A 17,125-nucleotide genomic window follows, 5' to 3' on the forward strand; every position below is an offset into this window, starting at 1 on the left:
TTATTTTAACCAAAGGTTTAACTTCAATAAAGCTAAAATAGTTCAAATAATACACTAATCTAACACATTGTATAGTGTGTATGTTCTGAAATCGACTACAAATCATGCCTTTGATATTTTGTTTAGGTAAAATGTTACCCAACATGTGTGAGCGTCTTTTTGACAGGAATAAATGCAGGAAAAAAATGCATGAACAATATCTATTAACACAGGATATATTCCTGTTTTATCCAGTTAATCACACGTTTTAATTGCACTTGTTTATAAATCTCTAGTCTCTGATCTAGTATCAGAGATGAAGAAAATGGCAAAAGTTACTATTTGTTTCACCAAGTTTAGGAGGACACTAGGAGCACTACTCTTAAAACCTTTGACTTGTTTAAAACATTTGAATTTTCTTGCACTATTTTTACTAAAACGAATAATTGCCGTAGATGCAGGTTACAACTTTGCTCAAAAAGAAAGAGAAACATTGGCAACATTTTAAATTGTCCAACTACTTTCTTTCTTTAGCAGAAGCCTATTATTCAGTTTAACCAATACACCTTGTAAGTATGTTTTGCTTAACCATATACAAAAGGTACCTTTCATCTCAAATATAAACACAACTCGCCAATACACATATAATCTATCAGGGTCCATTGAGTGTTAGAATTGCCTGATCTTCAATAAAATTAAAATAAAAACTTCAAAATCATTTTTAGATGTCATATTTAGGCTCCCTTAGTGTGATATTTCAGTTGTGTGAATAATAAAATAAAAAGAGCATCTGAAATGTTAACACCTTTATTTTACAAGCAATTAAATCTTCCCTGAAATGAAAACAGATGCAATGCAGATTGATACAGTAGAATGACTTTGACATTCATGTGAAAACACTGCTCCCTGGTGGCAAACTGTGACTGTCACACGATGTCCAGACACACTCCACCAGAGAAGTGACGCTCTGCTCCACATTAAAGCAACTTGTAATGAATAGAGTGTAATGGTTCAAGTACTCAAACTGTTTAAAATATCCCAAAGTATTCACTAACCCTCACTGTAATTTATTATTAGATTCATGAATATATTACAAGGAAAAGAACTTAATAAAAGGCCCAATTAAATATCACAGGTATCATGTAGGGCAAACAGTTTGGGTCAGGGGTTCTGTGTCCTGGGGATAATCACCGTCATTAGATCTGAAATAAAACAAACATTTATGTTAGATTGCACTTGTATGACAAAATGGGTAGGGGAAAAACATGACTTAATAGAGAATTTGAATACCTACTCATCTACACTTTGTCAATGCCAAGCTCCTCAGGTGTAGAGATGCCAAGCTCCTCTAATGTTGGCTTCAGCTCTTGGATCAGATACGGGTAGATATCTTTATGAGGACCGGCTTTATCCTGAGGAAATGTCAAACGGTCATTATTCATTAACTCAAGTCCTCCAGCTGCAAAGATGCTGGTTGGCAATATTCCCTGAATTAAACACAGAAGGTGCCCTTTATCTCTCACCTTCACAGCTTCCAAAATTCGGATAGCGCTTGCCAAGTCGTTTAGCCTCCGACAGGCTTTCAGAGCTGCCTCCACTATCTTTGGCTCGGGTACCAGATCATAACCAATCAGTGTGTTCATCCCTGAAACAAGGAATTAAAACTGGTAAATTGGAGAACAGTGAGGAAATTAACACTTTTACTATACGCTGAAGTTCTTTCCTGAGGCCAGCCATACTCCATATTTTGCATATTTGAGGAAATCCTGTTAAAAAGAACAAAACCAAAAATAAATGGATTCTACCAAAAAGTATTTTTATCTGTAGTAAACGTTTCATCACTTGTATCGTATTTATCTGTAAGTTAGGCACACAGTTACTGTCCCACATATTTCTTTATAACAATGAAAACAAATATTGCAATGTTAACTCAATAATGAGTTGCTTAAAAACCGACAGTGCCCGCAGTTGTAGAAAATTACTTGACTGGTTTTAACAATGAAACTCTACATTAGTTATCTGCATAAAAAAAAAAGGTGTACATGAGTGGTCCGAGCCACAGACAGGGAAATTACTGAGTACTAAATTAACATATTATATAAATAGATCAACTTCAAAATACTCTTGAATGTACAAGATTAGCCTATGAATGTTTTCAAAGTGAAACTGCAAACCAATCACGTTTCTAACACTACTTCCTGTATACGTTCAACCATTCGGAGACCACAGAGGCATTTCCACATGTTTCTAGCCTGATCAATGAGCCGTTCCCCATTTCACTTTCCAAAACATCTATTCCCTTGTGTGTTTTCTCTTAAGACCAAAAATAGCCCTGCATTGAAATAATTTGTGACACCCCAGGTACCACCAGGAGGATGAAATACGATGCAGGAAGTGCAGGGTTAATGGGTCTGCAGGCTCATCATCTTATAAAACCTGCCCGGCTGTTAAAAACACTCAGAGACAGAGTGTCATAATTTTATATTCTGTTGCCACAATAGTAGTTGTAGAGTTCACATTACAAAATCATTATTAAGAAGTGTGTGCTGCATTCACATGTTCTGACAGGGATATGGCCATAACCAATCAGAATGGTAGGGGAAGCATTGCTTTGACTTTGGCCAGGTTTCACATCTCAACAGGTTTTGGTACCAACAAACAGGTGTCTGTAGCCTGATGTACTTGGAAACTGCGAAATACTGACAGCTCACATTGAAAGCTAATTTGACAAGTTAGGAATTGTTTCGTTCAAATAAAAAAGTGTTTAGTATAACAACATGTGTACATTCCTCACAAACGGGGTAATGGAAATATATTGTTTTGGTTTCTTTTTTAAATAAGTTTGCACTCATATTAAAAACCTTTCAATGATAGCGGGCTCTAGTGTTGAATAGGAGCGGTTTTATCAAAGTAAGGCATTTCTCTTGTAATATCTTCCTTAGGCAGTCATCCTCACAGATTTATTTTCAAACTATCAAACCTACCTTTTCTCAGCTCCCATGCATCAATGTCTGACTTGTTGAAATAGGTGACCCAGCGGGCATCAAACTCCTCGTCCGTCTCCTGCTTCCCATGCGAGTAACCCCTCGAGGCCAAAAGAGCTGTGTGATGTAAACAGTTTTTAACATATCAAGTTAGGTCAAGTTTATTTATATAAGCTCATGTCACACATTTGCTTCGCGAGGCTTTGCAATTTGTCCAGCATACAACACCCTCTGTCATTGATTACCTTAATAAGTGAATACTTCTCAAACATCCCTCCATTCGAAAAACTCTGATGTGCAATGTGTGTGTGTGTGTCCAACATGCCATATATGACAAACCAAAATGATACACATAATGTGAAAAAACATGGAAATAGTGATCTCCTTTTAAAGCATTCACAATGACAGCTTGTGTAAGGTAGCGTAGAAGGGCAAATACACTCAAGAGCATGCATCTACACTGAGTGAAGTGGAATAAGGAAGATTTTTTTAGAGCAATGTGATGCAGCTGGCTCTCTTCCAGCGTCCTTATATGACCTGGCCGCCACACCTGCCAGCAGGAATGCAGTCTGACACACAGACAGGACATTTATGTTTCCGCTATTGTTTTTGTAAATACACTTCAGGTGTAGAAATCAGAGCAGTACAATTTTTGAGGGACTTTTACTTCAATCCACAACTACACGAGCTACCCTGCAGTATACAAAGCAATTAAAATGAGCTCTACCTTTAACAGATTTGATCACACTCTAATGCACCAATAATTATAATAAAAACATGTTATCTATATTGTGCAGAAATGGGCCAATCTGCATAATTAGTACTTCTACTTTTGGTACTTTAAGTATATTTTGATGCTAATACTTTAGTACTTTTACTTGAGTAACATATTGATTGCAGGACTTTTACTTGTAATAGAGTATTCCTACATTCTGATATTTTTACTTTTACTCAAGCACAAGATCTGAGTACTTCTCACACCTCTGCACTCATCGTACATTTATATCAATAACGCTGTGGTGAATAGAAGGCTTAACAAGAAGTTAGCAAGTTAGCTAGCATCAGCAGAAGAACCACAGGCCCGGGCTTAGCCTCACCGACTGGGTCAAAGCAAGGACACAGACACCACCAAGCCCAACAATGGGACATTTTCACAGCAGCTTTAACTCAGAGTGCTTGGGTACTGCTAGTATTGAACGAAAGATTAATTAACCTAAGTAAAACATGGTCAGATTTGACATCTCGGTGTGTTTTTTGGTAGATGCACCGGTTAGCTACAGCTAGCGATTTCAGGCGTGAGGACACACATGATTTCCGGCTCAGCCTGGATAATTGTAAGAGTTACAAAATTATATTTAATAATGAGCACATACCTTGACATCCCGGCTGTGTACGGGTGATACTCCGGACACCGGAGACCGAGAGACGGACGGCGGCTCTGAACATGATGCGGGACAGCCAGCTACACACACCGGGGAGAGTCTGAAGGAGGAAGCTAATGGCTTTAGCTCGGCACGTACGCTGCCCCCCTTCTGCGCATGTGCAGACTGCAGAGCTCATACATGATATATTGTCCTTTTTGTTGACCTACTTTGACCATGACATTGACCCTAAAATATGTTTTAAAGTACACAGCCTTTACATGATTTTTCAGTTTTATTCTAATTAAAATATTTGAAATAAGTGTCAAGCCCTTAAACATACAATTCAGCTGGTATGTTAAGTTTCCATATTTAAATAAGTGAAACCTCTAGGTCATATTCTCTACTATGAAGTGTTTTTCCATGACAGGATTTTTATCAAACAAAACAAGATATACACACTCCATAACATCATATAAAGGGGACATCCCTGGGAAGGAACATCATCATTATGAAAGTTAATCCTCAAGCTAAATATTGTGGTTGATCCATGAAAATATGCATAATTTCACAAAAGTAAAAACCAGAATAGAGAATTTTGACGCAAACAACAATGTTTGTATTTTACCTTTTGCATAAGAGGATCTCTGATATACTATATATAACCAGTAACTATTTATATTGCTGCTTATCATCATGTGAACACATACAATGCTAAAATTCAAAACGCATTTTAACATGCAAACCCATTTCTTTATTATATTCTAACTTTGTTATTTTTTTTACTTTAATACTTTTTTATGCATGCTTCTACGTAACATTAAGCTGTCTTTGGCTCTTTTTCTGCTGTAACAAAGTACATTTCCTCTCTGTGGGACTAATAAAGGTATTCTGATTCTGATTTCTACATATCATTCAGAGTACCATCACTTCTTTCATGTTCAGTGAAGCTGCATGCTGATGCAATATTGTAGATTATGATGAGGAGAATGTCCTTAATGTTGATCCTCTGGATGAGAAATATTATAGTATTATAATATAATATGATTATTTCATATTATAGGCAAAGATAGTCCACAGGCTGTAGTTAAACATTCAGGTTTAAAGAACAATGTAAAAGTACAAAATACAGTTTGTCCATTTGGTAAATCTTTATTTATTGTCAATGTACGGTACCATACAAGGTAATCCATTTGTATTCCTGTTATACTACATAAGAAAAACACAGAAATGTTTTTATGATTGAGAGCCATACAGCCTGAGAAAAGAAGCTGCTCTGTAGTCCGGTGGCTCCTCAGAGAATATTTTTGTATCAGGTGAACAGGCTTTTAGGCCACTTGCCGGCACACTGTCATACCAATATCACTGATGCTCAGTGGATGGATGTACTTTTCCTCTTTGCATGTTTCCAGTTAGGATGCTTTCCGTTGCTCCTCTGTATAAGTTGGACTTGACAGACGTTCACGAGGGACCTACACTCAGTCACCCAGACAGACTCTCTTGGCTGTGTGCTGTGAGGAGGGACTGTGAGCCGGCCTGATCAGACCTATGCGTCTCTCTGCATCCTCTGTGGGGACACTCTTGGTTTGGGGGGGTTGGTATCCAGGCTCCTGGGGATCCAGAGGGTCTTTAGAGAGCAGGATACAGATGGCAGGGACAGTCCTCTGCATGGTTATACCTGGGGCTCCCTGCTGGGGACTCTCCCAGACCTCATTCACCGTCTTGTAGTAGAGCTTTGACACCTGGTGGAGTTCTCCAACTTTTCGTTTCAGAATCTCCACACAAGTGATGGTCTTGGTGACTCCTCTTCCTGAGCCAGTGAAGACCACCTGTCTCAGCGATGTCCCATTGCTGTCTTTCCCTTCCCCTTCCCCTTCCATGCGAGCTGTTGCAAACCGCAGTAAATTACGGATCTTGCTTCCTTCTTTCACTCGCATGTGCAGGATGTCAGCTGCTAGGCCAGGGATTGGATATGGACTGCTGTCCTCTGTGCGGCTGACTCTCCTGAAGTTGCTCTGGCCAAGCTTTGAAGACGAAGATGAAGGTGGGACATCAGGGTCGGGTGAAGCAGACTGTTGTTCCATTAAGGAGCTGCTTGCAGCGTTTGAACTCTGCATCTGACCTCTGGGTTCACTCATGGTTTAAAAAGCAGTTAAATAACAGATCAGAATGCTGTTTCTGAGCCTGCAGCCTCAGATTAGCTGCATACCTCCCCTAAGGTCAGAAACATGTTTTCTGTCCATTTTGCATCAGAAATGTTAAACTGGTCAGCCTTGTAATCCAAACTTCAGTCTTCTCCTGTTCTTCTTTCTGTCCTCTGTCCATACAGCATCTCCTCCTCTTTGTCTTCTGAGCACTGCGAAGACAGCCAGCAGTGTGAAGAGGGTATTTCTTCCTCTAATCCCATTGAAGTGAAGGAAAATATGTCCTTGCTCTTTTCAGCACTGAGGACAGCTGATGCCAACAAACATATGAGGCTCAGAGAGAGACATGTAGAGTGGGACATAGGGCTCTTAAAGGCACACACATCATTTAATAGTGTCTGTCACAATGTAATTGTTGGTATTTGAAAGAAGCTTTTGTTGAACCCTTTATTTGTCCATGTGGATTCTTGAATTACATGGATGAATAAACATGAGTTAATTAGATTAAACAAGGCGTGCAGTTGAAACAATCCTCTGTTTCAACTGATTTGGTTTCGATTGTCAATGTTTTTAATGTGGCTTTTTACCGATATTGCACCAGTCTCACTTTGGTAAAGATATTGAGAAATAAAATAACAACTATGGCAACATATCATGGTTTTCAAGGCAGCGTTCCCTTTGCACTATCATCAGAGCCATATGGTCCTTCAGAAATCTCTTCCTTTGGGCTATTACAGCGACTTCAGTTCTCCTCCATCGCCTGCTGGCCTGACCCAGAAAGTGTGTGCTACCTCCTGACATTCATGAGGACAATTGTACCTCGCAGCGTGCCCATTTATTTGTTTGCCAAATTTGCACAAAACCAGAACTTGAAAGAAAAGATCTGTATCCAGATGCAAACAGATGAATTTTCCAAGAGGCTTTCTCTGCAGGAGCAGAGCCCAGGGAGGCAGCTGTGGGGCTCATGTGGAACCAGTACACTGTTATAATGGTGCATTCTGCCTCACAGGATGGTATGCACCCCATAATATTCACTGACTCTCACAGTGAGCACAAAGATGTGGTTCCCGGTGGTGTTGATATATCCCAGAACAAAATACTATTGGTTCCATGAGAGTAACCCACTGGCCATGAATGTCAATTTAATGCATGTTAACTGTCCATCAGTGATTTCTCATTATGACAATTATAGTGGTAAAAAACCACTCTGATAATGTCTGTGGTTTAGTCACTGCATGTGCCACAAAAATCCCAAATCCTTTTTTTTAGTTTGAGACTTTCTGTCGTGTGTGTGAATCCTGTGACACATCTGTCGTGTTATGTAGTTATGCAGTGTTCTTTTCCCTGAGGTAGAATACTACACAGGCTCATGTTTTAATGTTCTCACAATAAGATCTAATTTAAACTATTCTAATTTAAAAAAGTGTAGCAGTCTCTACTTAAAGACATTAAGAGCTGCTATAACATGACATTATGAGATTTTGTTTGCTTTGTGAAGTAAAGCCCTCAGCAGCTGTTATTGTAACACTTCCATCTTGTGGTACAAAACAGATATTACACATATCTGTTTTTGTGGCTCTTCAAACATTACATTAAAATGAAAACATTTGATAATTTGAAAGAAGAAAATTATGTTTAATTGAAAAATGTGTGGTTATAAAAAGGTACAAAATATGTGTTTACAGTACAAACGTATATAACACATATTTATGACATATCTTTACATATTTATAGTACATATTTACACAAGACTATTTGCGTGTTTCAGATAAGACAAAATTAGATGTAAGGCAAACAAATCTTTACAGGTGCCTGAAACAACACACCCATTGCATCTCGTATTATTGCAGTAAATAAAAGAGAGCTCTTCACCTTTGTGGTATTTTTTTCTTTACTTTGAGTTAGCGTTTTTTATTTAAATAAAAGCAGACAAATCAAAGAAAGCAAAAATTATTTCAGTCAGTGTGAAAAATAAATAAATATGAAGTCTGCACTCTTATGATAAAGCATTTGTTTTCTCAGCACAGCTTTGAAGCAATTACTTGTAAAATGTCCCTGTGGGTCTTGTCCTCCTCGGTGTCGACGCGAACATCTCCCACCTGACCGTTCTCATATCTGAAACAGACAAAAGCAGAATGTTGTGCAAACCTGCAATATCATTTGAAATGAATGTTAACTCTGGGAGGCCGATAGGATGTGAAGGTATTTCTGTTTCTACTGCAAGACTCACACAAAGAGGAAGCGTGTGCACACATGGTCGGGGATCGGACAAACCCAAATGTTCCCATGTTTTTGAAGGTCCTTGGAAGTTATGACTGGCAAGACATGCAGACAACATTTACAAAACAACTGTCCCAAAATAATTCCCACAATAATCAAATCAAGGTTATGATCTGAAATGTACCTTCACAGAGAGCAATGCAGTTTAGATTCCTGCTTTGCAGAAACCTGCCTTGACCCAGTGGTTCCTAATACAAGGAAAGACAAAATAAATACAGTAAATACAAACAAATAAGAAGATATCCATGCAACCGGTCACCTTTTGGACAAACATGACTGTACCTGATTGATTCTGTTTATTTGGTTGCATTTCTTTATGAGTTCTTCTTTGGTGTCCATTTGGTGTCGCCCTTTACCCATCTCTGTACAAAGAAGAAGGGTCAGTTTTAAAGAAACATGCTCAAATCAAAAGATGATGGTCATTTTTGTACAAAATGTAATTTGGTTTGCAAAGTATTATTTAAAAACAGTACGAAAGTGTGCATTCATACCAGAATACCCAAATGATATGCTCGAGATAGGACTCAGATAGATGCCTTTCCCATATGCAGCTCCATGAAGCTTGAATAAGAAACAATGTGACTTAAGTTCAAATCCTTGTGGTTTTATAGATTTAACTCTTTACTCTCAAAAGATAATCGAATAAGGATTTATATGTTGATACTCTACCTGTAATTTTGTATAAGAGGCATTAATCAGCCCCTTTCTCAAAATAGAGTGCCAGTTTTCAATGTGGGAACCACTGCAAGAAGAGAAAATAGCATCTACAGTAAGCGAATGGAGCAGGGATCACATTATGTATGTGCAGTGGATATGAAGGTTTGATATTAGTGGCACAGCTTTGTATTTACTCACTGAAAAGCAAAGGTGCTTCCATAAAGTTCCCTGGCTGTTTGAAAGCGAGCCTCTTTAGACGGAGGGCTGCTGACCAACATGAACTGATGGGGCGTGTGCATGAACTTAAGTTGCTATTGTGCACAAACAGGAAAGCTTACAATTAAAATGTACACAAATTATAAAAACAATATACCATGTTATTTTTGGCTAACTGTCATTTTGGGTAGATGTCATTGTCTAACTGTGAGCTGCTCTATGTTACCCTGTCCAGCGGGAGCTTGACAATGTGTGATGTGTTGCTTGCTAAAATCCTGTTGTCAAACAAAACACATTGGTATGGATATAAGAAACATTTGGATTTGACTACATCTCACATTAATGAAACGGAATAAAAGTATGTTTAGCTTGTGTCACTCACCATTGTAGTAAGGGATGAGCGAGAGGGTCTATCATGTCCATCTGCTTCTTTATTTCAGAATATGGACCCTGGATAGGATAAAATATCCTTTTGTATTAATGCAACTGTCAAATAACCATTCACCAGCTTTCAGATTATTCTGAGAGGCCTTGAACCCCATATGAATTTAAAAGATTGGGTGATAAGTGTTGGATTTATTTTAAGTTCAGTCACCTGTGACATCCTCCTGATTAACAAGACATTATCCAACGCTTTTTGCAGCCTGTCGTAGCTCTTTCTCTGCAATGACAAAACATTATTCCTTCAGAATAAAAGCAATGTCAGACTCAATAATTATAAATCAAGTAAGTAATCAAACATATATATATCATTAGATACATTTAGCTCACACCTTAGGATTAAAGGCCAGGGTTTGTGGGTTGCAGGGATCAACCACAGAAGGGTACGGTTCAAATACGATGGTCTTGCGTGAAGACTGAAGGGCGGCTCTGCACATGGCCACCAGCAGGTCAACCACCTGTAGATCAGCCATTACTGCAATGCATCAATCTTACATTATGATAGCCCAAACTAACTATAAAACTACCTATGAAACGACCTATGTGTGTATGTTTGTTTCACCTACCTCTGCACCAGTGGCAACATCCTCTGTAGCTCCAGACATAACCCCAAATGTATAAAAGGAAAAAACACAGAGCTCTCTGGTGCAAACGGCTGGCTAAAAACACACAAAAGGTAAAAATCAATTGAGTTTCAACCGTTTTTTCTTAATCAGCAGATAGGCCACTACATCTTCAGCTTATTGTGTGAGTGTACCTGTAACAAAGGGCCGTTCTGTAGCACATGTCGCTCATCACAGACAACACAGTATTCATTCAGCGTCGGGAGTCTCTGCTCCACATACCTCATTACCTGTGAACACAATGGAAAACAGCATTATAGCTTTTTATTGCATTTCCTTTTACTATCTGCCTCATATGAGCTTAAACTTCAATTAAAATTGTGATGTCACACTTTTTTCTATCAGAAACTCAGTGCAATATTTCTGTATTGTCTGTACAGCAAACCAATGGATTATTTTACCCATTACAAAATGTGCCCTGCAATTAGTATTAAGTAACTAATTACATTTCAAAGTGATCTGACCCAGCATTGATTGCTGCACTGGCAGAAAAAGCTCTTTAATTTCCCTCTCTGACAACACATAGTAGTATTTGAGGTCTTGCTTTACCTGCACCAAGAAGCCATGCTGCAGAGTTGGGGTGGTCTTACAGTGCTTGATGGCCTGGGTGGAGAAAAGCAGCTCTATCAGCTGTTTGGTGCTGAGCTGTGCTGACGACTTTACCGCAGACACCAGCACCCTCTGTGAGAGAAGAAACACAAACACTGTGGTTAAAACCTACAGAACCCTTATTTACTAGGAGTAACAAAAACATTGAAAGGATGTTTCAAATATGGCCGTAACCATAAAATACCCAGGAGAATCTCTCAGATGAGTGCTTTAAATTCACCTTTCCACTGGGTGTGTAGGTGAAGAGGTCCCCTGGGGGATTATTGATGGTGTAAGAATTTGCACGATGTATTTTAATCTCTGGTGAAATGATCCTCCCTCTCGAAGGACGTTCCTGGAGCTCACCGGACCTGCTCACAGTGAGGAACAGTGAACGTTGACTTCAAATCAGACCGACTCAGCAACAGAACCGCTGGATTCATCAGACGGTCACATACTTTGCTTTTGTGAGCCAGATGCTGATTCTTGCACGGAATTTCTTGATAGTTCCACTTGACCTGAACCAGCTGTGTCCTCTCTTCTGTCGGACTACAAAGCTCTCACATGTCAGATGTTTCCACTCCTGAGATAAGAAGACTGTGAGAATACTGGGGAGCAGAAATTAAGAGTTGATTTGAGCCATTGTGGAAAAGCTTACCATAGAGGGCTTTGGATGTTTCCAGACTATTTGATGTGTGTTTATCAGCCTCCTATATGGATTACAAGGGGCTCGCTCCACCTACTAGAATATTTTAAAAGCCCTTATCATCTTTATACATGGTAGATCATGAATTCAACCATAAGACAACATCGATGTTGCACATAATGCTTGCTACATTACGCAACTAACCAACTTGCTGACAAAACCAGACCATGGTGTATTTCTAAATGTATTCAAGTAGTTTTGTAGCCTTAACCTAAAAAAAGTTGTTTTGTTTTAAGGCTCAACACGAGTTTAAGCAGCAACTACAACCATATTTACTTTCACCAAGTGCAGGTAAGTGAAGTTTACCTATTTTGCCCTGTCTATACCATTCAAATATAATGCATAATGACTGAGTTAAATGATCTCATCTCTTTCGTAACAGGAACTTAAAACCCTTTACAATATTTGCCCAAACACTCACTTCTGTAGTTGCTTCCTCAGGCTGAAATGATCTCTGTTGGACGGTTGAAAGACTTCAACTGAAGGAGCTGTTGGGAGAATGAACACTTAATCAGGTGTTACATTGATTGATTTATAGTAAATGTAGTTTGCAGCAGTGTTGTTGATGCTCACCAGGTCCGTCGAGATACTGAGACGAAGAGAAGTGCAGACGGATAACAATGGGATCCGAGGGGTTAATCCTCCAGGTCTCGGCTACTTCCTCCTTCGGACACCACACAGCACAAGCATATTAAACACACCAACATGCCACAACAACAAACATGTCAATATACTGAACTTGAATTGAGTGTGTTGTAATCCACGTACATCCAAAACGTTGGTATTTATCTTTAAGTCAACATCCACTTCTTCAATTGACACATACTCCCTAAAAGAAGAATAAAAGTAGATGGAGAGTTGACAACGTAGGAAAGCAGCCGAGATCCTTAAAGTTCATGAATAAGAAAAAGGTCCTGACCTGATGGAGACTGCAGAGTCTGAATACAAAGTCCTGACTGCCTCTATGTCAGTATCCAGCTGAGGGTGGTGAGTCAGCTCGGTGGCACAGCTCTCCTGCCGAGACAAACATTAACACACTTTGTGTTTTGCTAACCCGCGGGGGGAGAGGGATTAACCAGTCACATAGAATAATGGCTTAGAAAAAGGAATTTACGCCTCCTGAAGATATTAAATGTTGGTCACACTTTATTTTCATGGACCTCTTCATTCCTTGTATCATTTTTAACCCACGATAAACACTTAAAAACGGTTTACTGTAGCACTTTACTAGATGTAATCAAGTAAATGGAACTGTTTGAGTTTGTATTAATATATGTTATGTTATAAACTCCATAGGCCGTTGAAGGCCACAAGATACTGCTGAAAGTCCCTGAAGAAGTCTAATAAGTGGTAACCTTGAGTTAGGAAGTTAGGGTAAAGATTTTTAAGTTTAAGCCTTTCAATATTTAGTTAAAACCATATATTTTAAACCTGCTGTATAAAGAGCTCATCAGTGTTTCATAACACAAGATAAGGAATGTTGTATGTGATGTCATATGTAGTTTAATCAAGTATTTATACCTGTTTGTTACTTATTTTTCTGTTGTAGTTGCTTCAAAAATGATTTTTCCTTAAATCTGCTTAAAACTACATCCCAGTGTTATGAATGATTGATCACATCTTTATACTCTTGTTTGCATGTCAAGAAAGGTTTCATAATACACTGAACAAAAATATAAACGCAACACTTTTGTTTTTGCTCCCATTTTTCATGAGATGAACTCAAAGATCTAAAACATTTTCTATATACACAAAATAACCATTTCTCTCAAATATTGTTCACAAATCTGAAAAAATCTGTGATAGTGAGCACTTCTCCTTTGCCGAGATAATCCATCCCACCTCACAGGTGTGGCATATCAAGATGCTGATTAGACAGCATGATTATTGCACAGGTGTGCCTTAGGCTGGCCACAATGAAAGGCCACTCTGAAACATGCATTTTTGCTTTATTGCGGGGGTCTGGGGGGGTCCGAAAACCAGTCAGTATCTGGTGTGAGGGTTAGGATTAGGGTTAGGGTTAGGGTTAGGGTTAGGGTTAGGGTAATGTTGTGAATCGAGTGGCCTGTGTTCATCGTCCATAACATACGCCTGCCCATACCATAACCCCACCACCACCATGGGCCACTCAATTCACAACATTACCCTAACCAAATCAAAAATGGGAGCAAAAACAAAAGTGTTGCGTTTATATTTTTGTTCAGTGTATGTAAAGGTAGTGATTTCGCTCCGAACTTCCAGTGATGATCATTTGTGTTTTTGTGCAACCATTGTAGGTTGTCGTCTTAATTTAGGTGTGAGATTATAATTGTGTCAGTGCTTGAATAACATTCAATACAATGCTTACATGGACTCCACACAGGATTTCTTCCGAGTCACTGTCCTCCTCAGTCTGGCTCTCTGTCTCCTGCTGGCACTCGGTCTCCTGTCGGGTTAATGGGAAAATCTGTCAATCAAAATATCTTCAATTACTTCCTCCTGTCTTCCTAAAAAAAGTCAACTGTAGCCATGCTGCTGAGACTCTCACCAATTTTAAAATGTATGCAGATAAAACTATCGATCCAAAGTCAAAATTCTGGCCAAATGCAATTAATTGGCGGATGATTTCAGATGCAAAAAAGTATGTGTGTCAATGCAAATAGTTTTCTACCCTGAAACAGATTCAACAGATTCAGTTTGATATTATAAATATGAGTAGTAGAGGGTTGTTAAAGACTCACCATGTGTTCAGCTCTTTGGCACTTCTCCAGCATCAATCAACAGTATGCTTCCCCCACTGTGACTAATGCTGGAAAACACATGTGACTTCAGATACTATTTACCAAAATGAACACATTGCAGTCAGTACTTTTTTTCACAATTGAAGCTTTGTACCTTTGAATACAAATATTTGTATTCACCTCCCTTTGTCTGAGCATCTATTGTAAAAAAAAAAATACAATCATTCAAAAGACTAAAACAAGTTAAGTGTTTACCTTTCATTCCCGAAAAAAAAACATGGATTGTCCACATATTCCAATCGAAGAAACAAAGTAATGATATACAAAATAAATTCTCATGTCCATGTGTGACGATCAAACGGCAAAAACAATGAATATTGCTGTTTGAGTGCTCTGCAGTGTTTGCTGTGAGTGTTTGGCTCTCCTCCTGCCTTTGGACAGCAGGAAGTCTCACATGTTCAGTCCGTTCAGTCTCAGATTTCAGAGTCACGTGATTGGCCGATGATACCGACCACCTGATCAGCTGAACCTGGTCCAGAGAGGGGAGAGGCTGAGGACAAGACCTGCAGCTCCGTCAAGCCAAGACTTTGCTCTGATACTTAAAGACTTACAGATACTTTTACAGACTTACTTTTTTTAAAGGATCTGTACCAAACAAATATGTTTTAAAAGTCTTTATAAGACCATTTGCAGGCCGGGAAATCTCTGCAGGACCACAATAATTGATTTAAAAGTGTTATTTATCACATCATATTGAATATTTATAGCCTTTAACCAATATTGTGCCTCCTGCGATTTGAATATTGATACTCCATATTGCTTTTTCTGAATAAATGTGATTAATTTTGCAGCCCTAATACTATTGCTATCCTCTTTTCAGACTATTAGGAGGAGAAAAACAAACATAATCCTTGTGCTTTCCTCCAGACTCTTCAAAAGTCTGATTCATGAATCAGTTTAAAGATTGTGAAAAGAAAAAGGGCCCTGATTGCACGTTTGAAGGATGGTGATATGGTTGAGGTTTTTTGAATGTATTATTCCTGTCAGTGGGCCTCAGTCTGACCTTAATCGGCAGTTACCCTTGTTGGCCGTCACCTGCTGCTCTGCAGTCTGGACAGATTAGACGCTTCTACGACTGCATAAATCTGTGCAGGTCTTCTCTCAACAAGTGCTTTTCCCAGAGTAATCCACTTAGACTGGAGTAGGTGATGGTTATGTGGCTGTGTTTATTTATAGTGGGTAGGCACTATAGCATGAACCCTACAGTATACTTTACAGAATACTGCCACTTTAAAAGCTGTGCATGAACATTGAGAACATCAAGCAGATTGCATTTCTTCTGCGAAGAGCCAACACTCTGCCAACGCCTCAGACACTTGAATATTATATTGTGTTGTCTTTGTTTTGTATCCACACATTTGATACACCTCATGTTATGTCATCGTGTTAGGCCTTAACTGTCAGGCATCAGAAGATAAATTAACAAAAGTTTCAAAGTGAATTGTGTAGGGATCAGATTTCCACAGCAACCAGCTGTATACATCTATAAATATGTAATGCATCTGTTGTATAGAAACCAAGATTGAGCATTATAAATAAACTGAAATAAATACGGAATGTTTAATCCTTAAATAAAATAAAATATTCTACTGAGATTAAGATATCTCTATATCTCTTTTGTTTCATTTAAATTAACAGCCACAATATATATTAAGCGAGGGAAATAGGGGTATAACAAGCAACTAATGTCCCAAGCTGGATTTGAAACCAGTTATTAGGGTCTTCCACCCAACAACACCAGAAAGCTAGACCTCTTTACATATACAGGAAAAAATCATATAGACACGCATACAGATTTTAAACACACACACAGACAAGACATTTTAATTGAAATCTATGTTTAACTCATTTAATTAAACCCTTTTGACCTGACATTGCAGTTACTGTAGTCATGGAGAACAACCTAATATCCTCCCACCATTCAGCACATATCCTGCAGGATCACACTGTCACCAAGAAGACACTTCAATCAGTCATCCACAAGAGAGAGCTGTTGCTGAGAGGGAGAGGGAGAGAGGGGTATATGTCATGCACTATATGGCATGCAGACTATTTACTAAAACAAGAGTAAGTGATTGTACATCAGTGTGGAATTGATTGAACGAAACAAAACAAACTCATTAGTATTTCTGTGTCTTTCTCACCTCTGTACATCAACATTATTTCATAAAAGGGACAATTGAATGATGATTTTTGATTGAATAAATAAATGGAACAATGAATGAATGAATGTCACTGACGAATGCACCATTTTTTTGTTTTCTCACAACAGTGTTTTTTACTTAACATTTACAATTATTTTTAATGTTTTGCAACTCAGAGTTATGTTGTTTTTTCCTTTGTGCAATGCATTGGGAGAATCACTG

At 38.6% G+C, this 17,125-nt stretch overlaps 3 protein-coding genes across 11 annotated transcripts; all 3 read right to left on the reverse strand.

Moving 5' to 3' along the window:
- Positions 1-772: 772 nt before the first annotated feature.
- cox5aa (cytochrome c oxidase subunit 5Aa) lies at positions 773-4,495 on the reverse strand. Of its 2 annotated transcripts, none has more exons than XM_079684115.1 (5): positions 4,337-4,495; positions 2,964-3,080; positions 1,503-1,624; positions 1,274-1,391; positions 773-1,181 (listed from the first exon to the last, which is right to left on the reverse strand). In XM_079684115.1, the coding sequence occupies exons 1-4, from the start codon at positions 4,407-4,409 to the stop codon at positions 1,278-1,280; spliced, it is 426 nt and encodes a 141-aa protein (XP_079540241.1). In that variant the 5' UTR covers positions 4,410-4,495; the 3' UTR covers positions 773-1,181; positions 1,274-1,277. The 2 variants fall into 2 exon arrangements, with proteins under 2 accessions (XP_079540241.1, XP_079540242.1); XM_079684116.1 differs by having other exon boundaries at positions 1,270-1,391.
- Positions 4,496-5,473: 978 nt separating this feature from the next.
- On the reverse strand, positions 5,474-6,815 carry rpp25a (ribonuclease P/MRP subunit p25, a). The gene has a single exon (XM_079684112.1). It carries the CDS (start codon positions 6,460-6,462, stop codon positions 5,803-5,805), a length of 660 nt encoding a protein of 219 aa, XP_079540238.1. The 5' UTR covers positions 6,463-6,815; the 3' UTR covers positions 5,474-5,802.
- Positions 6,816-8,096: 1,281 nt separating this feature from the next.
- Positions 8,097-16,588, reverse strand: LOC307040877 (protein mono-ADP-ribosyltransferase PARP6-like). 8 transcript variants are annotated; one of them, XM_079684084.1, is made up of 23 exons: positions 14,955-16,588; positions 14,700-14,767; positions 14,327-14,404; positions 12,899-13,008; positions 12,748-12,808; positions 12,553-12,643; positions 12,401-12,467; positions 11,732-11,881; positions 11,515-11,647; positions 11,235-11,366; positions 10,820-10,915; positions 10,629-10,721; positions 10,395-10,520; positions 10,217-10,282; positions 10,004-10,071; positions 9,848-9,896; positions 9,604-9,716; positions 9,418-9,490; positions 9,240-9,309; positions 9,031-9,110; positions 8,873-8,936; positions 8,699-8,783; positions 8,097-8,583 (listed from the first exon to the last, which is right to left on the reverse strand). In XM_079684084.1, exons 2-23 carry the CDS (start codon positions 14,730-14,732, stop codon positions 8,487-8,489), a joined length of 1,935 nt encoding a protein of 644 aa, XP_079540210.1. In that variant the 5' UTR covers positions 14,733-14,767; positions 14,955-16,588; the 3' UTR covers positions 8,097-8,486. The 8 variants fall into 8 exon arrangements, with proteins under 8 accessions (XP_079540210.1, XP_079540209.1, XP_079540206.1 ...); XM_079684083.1 differs by having other exon boundaries at positions 14,854-16,588; XM_079684080.1 differs by having other exon boundaries at positions 12,899-12,993; positions 14,327-14,425; positions 14,955-16,587.
- Between the last annotated feature and the right edge of the window lie 537 nt (positions 16,589-17,125).

This window comes from Notothenia rossii (assembly GCF_949606895.1).
Source record: "Notothenia rossii genome assembly, chromosome: 5".
Lineage (NCBI taxonomy): Eukaryota > Metazoa > Chordata > Actinopteri > Perciformes > Nototheniidae > Notothenia > Notothenia rossii.